Source organism: Triticum urartu, chromosome 2A (genome assembly GCF_056163025.1).
Source record: "Triticum urartu cultivar PI428250 chromosome 2A, HENAU_Tu73, whole genome shotgun sequence".
NCBI lineage: Eukaryota > Viridiplantae > Streptophyta > Magnoliopsida > Poales > Poaceae > Triticum > Triticum urartu.
The window spans coordinates 646640026-646648535 of record NC_141874.1 but is presented as its reverse complement, the minus strand read 5'-3'; the positions used below and the strand labels follow the sequence as shown (position 1 = coordinate 646648535).

Below are 8510 nucleotides of genomic sequence, written 5' to 3'. Positions count from 1 at the left end.
CCAGCGTCTGTCTTGCGGCTCTACAAAATACAAGGCCGTGCACACCATGTGTTTGTTTTTCTTTGTTGATGAGAAGATTATGCACATCATGTGTTGGCCACGCGACGGAGCCCAAACAATACTGCCCGTGTCCGCAGTCTGATCTTTCTAAATCCGTTATACCGGAATCCTCCACCTTGCCTACGCGACTGACGTGTTAGCAGCCATATTCCGGTCCGACGCTGCGAGCACTACGAAATCGCCTTTGCTTTAACGGCGCCCTCCCACCGTCTCATTTTCGGGAAAAAGAGGCGCACGCGATCGGCGCCACCCTCCCCGCCCTATAAATCCGGCAATGCCCGACGCACTCTCAAGCGACTCCCCAGCCAGTGACCGTCGCCAGCCCCGGCGACCGCCGTTCCCGGACGGACACCCTCTCTCGGTATGGCGGCGGGAGCCCTCTTCCTCGCCTGCTTCCGCGGCGGCGGCGGCGGCGGCGAGGGGAGCGGCGGCGGCCGCCTCGCGCTGCGGCCGCGGTACGCGCCCGTGCCGCGGCGCACCAAGGCGGCCGCGGTCGCCGGCGATCTGGAGGCCGCCGCAGGGGGCGCCGAGGAGGAGGAGGAGGAGAAGGTGGCGGTGTTCGCGGTGACCGGCATGACCTGCGCCGCGTGCGCCGGGTCGGTGGAGAAGGCCGTCAAGCGGCTCCCCGGCATCCACGACGCCGCCGTCGACGTCCTCGGCTGCCGCGCGCAGGTCGCCTTCTACCCGGCATTCGTCTCGGTGAGCAGAGCAGAGCACCCTGATTTTTGGGCCCTTCCTCATCCATTGTTAAGCACGCTCAGCCCGGCAGTTTGGCATTTTAGGGGGGTGGGGGGTCGGCCGTGGGGTCGGATGAATTTAGGATTTCAGATGGTCGCGTGTGATTATTGTGAGGGTTTTTTTCAGTGAAAATGCTTTGCATACTTTTGTTGTACAGTTGTAGATGAGTACAAGGATTCATCCTCCGTTCATCGTTTGGGCGTGGTGGCCCATGGGTGCTGCCTGTGCTTATACGTCAAGTCACATGCATTGCTTCCTTACCGGAACCCTGAAAACTGATACACGGGCGTTTAGCTTTAGGAGGTCCCAGCATCACAAAATTGGCTGATATTGGGAGAATTGGCAACTTTCCGAGGTGATAGACCTTATGAGTGTGCATATCATACTTTGGGGATTTAGGCAGTATATATCTGGGAGAATACATTGGCAGAGGCTAAACAAAAACTCCTGCTAAACAGCCAATGCTGGTACGTATGGTTAATAGCATCACTCCAGGAGGGATTCATGTGGCCTTAATTGGTTTTCTTTTTTAGATGAGAAACTTTTAAAGGGGTGGTGGCCCGGAAAGTTCTTGCATTTATTGACTTTGTGTGGTTCAGAAGGCTACAGCTAGACAACTTTGCTTCTGATGTGAAACCGCTAACTACTTCGCGTGTCTTTAAAACATCGAGTGGTCGATTTGGTTTATCATTACATTCCTAGTTGTAAATACTGTGATGTGATCAAGGCTGCAGACTCGGTATGAAGCTTGATTTGGGAAAATAGATTGACGCTTCCTACTTATTGTTTATGTTTTTTACAAGTTTTTGACTATAAGTGCAGATAGCGATGCTTGTAGTTGTAAGGCATACAGAATTTCAAAGTTTAACGACTTAAGTTTGTGTCGTACCTCTGGAGATTGTTACCCTTAGGAATCAATCTTCTCAAAAAACTTTTACTTAGATGTTTCGAACCTGTGAGCTCTTGTGCCTTTGCTGAAGTAATGGAACTTGGCTACCTATGTACACCGTGTTCACATGGAAAAATGATCTACTCTTCCAGCGACCCTTTGCTTTTTCCTTATAACCGGGTTGTGGTGCACTCTGTTGCATAACTTCCAAGTTTTTTTATCTGTTCATTTGGTCTTCCTCCCACTAGACTTGAGCTTATGTCAACTGATTATTAAATTTTCAGGCTGGTAAATATTTTCTTATTCGTGAAAATCTTGCAACTCATGTTTCTCATCTCATGATTACTTTCTTTCATCAGTGGAGCATTTGGGGTGCAATCTTGTCCCACTCCCACCATTGTTATCTTTGATTATCTTTCGGGAAAGAACTGTTATTTTTGAGAAAACAAGAAATACATAAACTTTTTATCAGTATCGTGAAAATTATTGGAACGATAGGGGTACTTTTCCTATTATTGGAAGTCCTTTTCTTGCAGCGTAAGTGCACTACTGTAGTTGGATGATGAGAGATACTTCATTTGATTGGAATTTTAGGATCCAAAAAAGGTCCATCTCTATTTCAGCATAATGGCTGCTTGCTCACACACTTCCTTGTTGGATGGCACCTATGATTGGGCTGATGTCATTTCTTGCTGCATCTAGTAACTTTAATCAGTAATTGCTAGAAGATAGTGCCACACTTAGGTGTCCTATTGAATATAGCAGTACCATCTAGGGCTAAAGTATAGTGAGTAAGAGGCCAACATAGTGAAAAGTCGAAAGTGAGCCCGAGCTACACGGAGCCCTTTTTTAGAAGGGGGGAAACACAGTATTTGGCAACCTAAAAAAATTCTGGAAACAATTGTGCATGTACAGATAGATGTTTTTTCATGAACTTTACTCGATGCTCTTACAGAGAGTTTGTGTCTATTTATTGATAATTTTATTTGGAGATTGAAGTTCATGTCTGCCTTTTTCTTTACAGGAGGAAAAAATTAGGGAAACCATTGAAGATGTTGGTTTCGGAGCTAAACTGATCGATGAGGAGCTTAAGGAAAAGAGCATTCTAATATGCAGGCTGCACATAAAAGGAATGACCTGCACGTCTTGTGCAAATACAGTTGAATCCGCCTTGCAAGCTGTTCCAGGGGTTCAGAGAGCTTCCGTTGCATTGGCTATTGAAGAGGCGGAAATCCGTTATAATCGGAGGGTTGTTGCTGCTATCCAACTAGTCAATGCAGTTGAAGAATCTGGCTTTGAAGCAATACTGGTCACCGCAGGAGAAGATCGGAGCAGGATAGACCTCAAAGTTGATGGCATTCTCAATGAGAGATCAGTAATGATAGTGAAAAGTTCTGTCCAAGCTCTTCCTGGTGTGGAAGACATAAAAATTGATACCGAGCTCCAAAAGATAACCATCTCTTACAAGCCTGACCAAACAGGTCCACGAGACCTCATTGAAGTCATCGAGTCAGCTGGATCTGGTCATATTGCTGTATCAATATATCCAGAAGCCGATGGAAGAGAGCAGCATAGAAATGGGGAGATCACGCGGTACAGGCAGTCCTTTTTGTGGAGCTTACTGTTCACAATTCCAGTGTTCCTAACCTCCATGGTGTTCATGTACATCCCAGGGCTGAAGGAGGGGCTGGACAAAAAGGTTGTCAACATGATGAGCATTGGTGAACTATTGCGGTGGATTTTGTCAACTCCTGTCCAGTTTGTAATTGGCCGCAAATTTTACACTGGTGCTTACAAGGCAATGTGTCATGGCTCACCGAACATGGATGTGCTCATTGCTCTGGGGACCAACACAGCGTACTTCTACTCAGTTTACTCGGTTCTCCGAGCTGCCACTTCTGAGAATTATATGTCAACTGATTTTTTTGAGACAAGTTCCATGCTCATATCATTTATCCTTCTTGGAAAATACCTCGAGATCTTGGCAAAAGGAAAGACCTCTGAGGCTATTGCCAAGCTGATGGATCTTGCACCAGAAACTGCAACTGTGCTGATATACGACAACGAAGGTAATGTTGTAAGCGAGAAAGAGATCGACAGTCGGTTGATTCAGAAAAATGATGTGATCAAAGTCATACCTGGTGGAAAAGTTGCTTCCGATGGATTTGTTATTTGGGGCCAGAGCCATGTGAATGAAAGCATGATCACCGGAGAATCACGGCCCGTGGCAAAGAGGAAGGGCGACACTGTGATTGGAGGGACGGTGAACGAGAATGGTGTCCTCCATGTCAGGGCAACATTTGTTGGATCTGAGAGCGCCCTGGCACAGATTGTAAGGCTGGTAGAGTCAGCCCAAATGGCAAAAGCTCCTGTACAGAAGTTTGCTGATCAAATCTCTAAAGTCTTTGTCCCCCTGGTGAGTTCAGTTACATTGTGTTAATCCAGTAACATTGTACTCATACGAGTACTGAACAATCAGCTTTATGCTTGCAGGTCATCCTTCTTTCTTTGCTTACTTGGCTTACATGGTTCTTAGCTGGGAGGTTTCATGTCTACCCTAGCTCGTGGATACCATCTTCCATGGATAGCTTTCAGCTAGCTCTTCAGTTTGGGATATCGGTTATGGTGATCGCCTGCCCTTGTGCACTGGGACTTGCAACTCCAACTGCTGTGATGGTTGCAACTGGAGTCGGTGCCTCGCAAGGTGTTCTGATCAAGGGCGGGCAAGCTCTGGAGAGTGCGCAGAAGGTATTTAATAATAAGTATACAAGTGAAAACATGTTAGCAGATAGTGTTTCATATTGTTGACGAACATTATCTGTATGATATTTTACAGGTGGACTGCATTGTTTTCGACAAGACAGGAACACTAACCATTGGAAAGCCTATTGTCGTCAATACCAGGCTCTTTAAAAACATGGTCCTACGTGAATTCTATGACTATGTTGCAGCAGCAGAGGTATGCTTTCTAACTATATACTCATGTGTCTGCAGTGTCTTCTTAGTAGACTTTCTTGTACTGTCTTGGGAAGATACCTTGCTTAAATTTCATTGATTTTCAGGTCAACAGTGAGCATCCGCTAGCAAAAGCCGTAGTGGAGCATGCCAAGAACTTTCACTCGGAAGAAACCCATATCTGGCCTGAAGCAAGGGATTTCATTTCAGTCACCGGACACGGTGTCAAGGCAAAGATCAGCGACAGGAGTGTCATTGTGGGCAACAAGAGCTTTATGCTGTCGTTAGACATTGATGTCCCCGTGGAAGCTTCAGAGATCCTCATGGAAGAGGAAGAGAAGGCACACACAGGGATCATCGTGGCCATGGATCAAGAAATAGTCGGCATAATCTCTGTGTCTGATCCGATAAAACCGAACGCCCATGAAGTGATATCATACCTCAAGTCAATGAAGGTGGAGTGCATAATGGTGACCGGGGACAACTGGGGAACCGCCAACGCCATCGGCAAAGAGGTTGGCATCGAAAACATCATAGCCGAAGCGAAACCAGAGCAGAAGGCTGAGAAGGTGAAGGAGCTTCAGGTGAGCTAGACTAGAAGATATCCTTGCTTTGTGTCAAAGGGCCATATCCTTTGCTTTATTACTTTGACTGATGGTGCTGTCACACGGTAACAGGATACAGCCACGCATCCACTCACCGCCTTTAAATCTTTTGATCGATCACTGCAGCTGTCTGGCAAAACCGTCGCAATGGTTGGCGACGGGATCAACGACTCGCCGGCGCTGGTGGCGGCCAACGTCGGGATGGCCATCGGCGCGGGCACGGACGTGGCCATCGAGGCGGCGGACATCGTGCTCATGAAGAGCAACCTGGAGGACGTGATCACGGCCATCGACCTGTCCAGGAAGGCCTTCTTCCGCATACGGATGAACTACGTGTGGGCCCTGGGATACAACATCATCGGCATCCCGATCGCCGCGGGCGTGCTGTTCCCGTCGACCCGGTTCCGGCTGCCGCCGTGGGTCGCCGGCGCCGCCATGGCCGCGTCCTCCGTCAGCGTCGTCTGCTGGTCCCTCCTGCTGAGGTACTACAAGAGGCCGTTGATCACACAGGAGCGGCAGGCATAGAGAAGAGGGCCATCACCGTATAGATAATACTAGTACACACAGAATAAGCTGTAGATATCTGTAACAAGCGTGTGGTAGAATGACGAAGCAGCAGTCCTCTGATGAAAATGTATATAATTCTAGTACTCCAGGTGCAAATAATATGAATGTTCTTAGTGCAAGTTATGCAGGTATCATGCTGTGCCGGTTCGCTTTAACAGGTAGGGATAAATTACGTACGTAGTAGCTACTAGTCCACTATAGATCGCAACTTTGACCTTTGATGAAGGGAATTGAACGACTTTGGGCGGGGGTCAGGGGTCGTCAAGATGCTGTGACTGACCGGGGTCAAGTTCGAAAGCAATAAGTAAAGATGCATGGTGCTCTGTGACTGCGCTAGATTCGGGCAAGAAGCATGCCATCTTCACGGTGCGTTGTCCACTTGTCCTCCCTGTCGAGGGATGCGATGCCAGTCACCTAACTGAGCCGGTTAAGAACGCAATGCTGCGCAACTGATGTAACTTTGCGACCAAAAGGAACCTGATATAAAGTGATGCAGCTTTAATTTCTTTGGAGAGGATTGTAAAGCGAGCGCAGTAATAAAGCCGGTGTTTTTCCTACAATGAATCAATGATGATGCTTGCTTTGTGGTGATAGACAGTGGTCGCAGCAAAGACGGGGCAAAAGATGCTATAGACCGGATCCATCAAACAAAGCTCGCTCAACCGGTTCTTCGTCAGGGTAACCTGCCGTGTCGGCCTTCTTGTGGCCCGTCGGACGGCGACCGGCGAGCAGCATGCCGTCCACGTCTCTCAACGGCCCGAGGCATCGTCCATTCATTCAACCTTTTTCATATTCACCACTTGCTTGTGTTATATACTTATATTATATAGTTGCACCATAAACCAACCTGATCATCCACGTCCGTCCATCTCGAAGACATCGTTGATTATGCTGTTTTGCTGCTCGCTAGCTTATGCCACGTAAGCAGAAAACGGGACCCATCTGTCGTAAACACGCTCAACAGAGCCAAATCCGTCGATCAGTGATTTTTGCAAAAAGATTACGCTAGAGATGATGTCTTCTGCAACAAAAATATAGCGTAGTGTTTTCTACAAACCAAGCCTTCAAAATGATGATTTCATGCAATTTATTCCGCTTTGCAGCATCATTTACTCCGCTTTGCAGCATCTCGCAAGCAGAAAGGAATATAGCTCGCCTACCGACCGACCGCCCGCGTCGGGCCGGGCATATCCGCCCGCCCGGCCCTTCTAGACCGGCCCATTCAACTCGTGCGTCATGCGTGATGCGTGCGTCTATGGCAGGCCGCAAACGCACGGCGGAACGCTGGATTCCTGTTGTGATCGGTTGCGAGTTTGCGCGTACGGTGTGACTGGCGAGCAGCGACGACGGCCATACCATGCGGGTGCGGTGTGAATGTGAAAGGACGTGTGGTATGTGCGTGCGTGTGCGTGACGGCCGGGGCGGCAGGAGTAAAATGCTGCGCTGAAAGCTGTCCACGTGAGTTGCTCCGTACGTCCAAGCCAAGCACCTGGCCATCTCATCTCATCTGCATGCAGGAGGCGTGACCGCGCTTGCTCCGATCCAGCCGCCGACGGATGATGCTTCCAGAAGCTTCGTGCCTTCGGGAAAATCGGTGGTGAGAGTATCTACTGCCTGCCGGGCTTTGAGGACCCCTATACATCTGGGTCCGGACAAAACGGTCCGGTTTAGTGACCGATCTCAGAATCTCGATCCAGCCGCATTCCTCATAGCAGCTCTGTATATCCGGGCTGAGCGGCATCCCTTAGTGGTTGTTTGGATATCAATAATAAAACCTGAGATTTAGGAAAACGAGTTTTAGGAGTGTTTTTAGGAAAACCTGTTTTAAGGGAGAATTTTCGTTACCAGGAGTTTCTGGAATAACTCGTTTGGGTGAGAAAACGTTAAAACAAGTTTTGGTAAAAGCGTGTTTGGATTAGTTAGTACTCTGTAGACGCCGCTTACTTTCCCCTGTGTCTCTCTGAACTCAAGTCGCCTCCGCTTCTTCCCCAAATCGCCGCCGCAGCTTACCGTCTCTGTTCCTCGAGGAGCTCGACCTAGCCCAAGCTCCCCACGCCATCAACGGCTCCGGTGACCGCCGCCACGGCGACAAAGCCGTACGGTTGCGCGGCTGCCGCTTCCCGTTCCACTCTCCTCACACCGTCAACGGCCCCGGCTCCGGCGACCGACGCCACCACGGCGATGCCGTATGGTTCCGCGGCGTGCAGTGCAGACGTGGGGCGTCCCATCTGTTCTTCACGGTGGAGGCCTACCGGCGGGGAAGAAGGGCACGCTGTCGTGGTGGACGACTCGCGACTGTGGTTGGTGGCGGAGGACAAAATCCGCCCCATCTTCTAGACCCTTCACTACCGAGGCATCCAGGGAGTCCAGAGCGTGCTCGACGCAGTCCGAACTACTTCCAGTGGATGAGTATGAGCTGCCCTCTTCGTGGCATGCTGGATCTGGGACTATGGTGACAGACTCTTCATTCAGATAATGTGAGGTGAGCTTCTCTCTAGCTCAGTAATTTTATATTCTCAAGGTCCATACCGAACTTGCTGTATGATGTGTGAATGGACAAGAAAATGATTTTAGCATTGGAACATTGAATGTAAAGCTTGTGAACCTACAAATGAATGAAAAATCTGTCGATAGTTATCCAATGTACCTATAAATAAAAATGATAACAACTATTTTAGTGCTTAATTAATCATCTT

General features: G+C 48.8%; 1 protein-coding gene across 2 annotated transcripts; it reads left to right on the top strand.

Moving 5' to 3' along the window:
• Positions 1-311: 311 nt before the first annotated feature.
• Positions 312-5945, top strand: HMA5 (heavy metal atpase 5). Of its 2 annotated transcripts, none has more exons than XM_048702825.2 (6): positions 312-759; positions 2712-4103; positions 4181-4435; positions 4524-4646; positions 4750-5226; positions 5320-5945. In XM_048702825.2, exons 1-6 carry the CDS (start codon positions 424-426, stop codon positions 5770-5772), a joined length of 3036 nt encoding a protein of 1011 aa, XP_048558782.1. In that variant the 5' UTR covers positions 312-423; the 3' UTR covers positions 5773-5945. The 2 variants fall into 2 exon arrangements, with proteins under 2 accessions (XP_048558782.1, XP_048558783.1); XM_048702826.2 differs by having other exon boundaries at positions 327-759; positions 5374-5945.
• The last annotated feature ends 2565 nt before the right edge of the window (positions 5946-8510 follow it).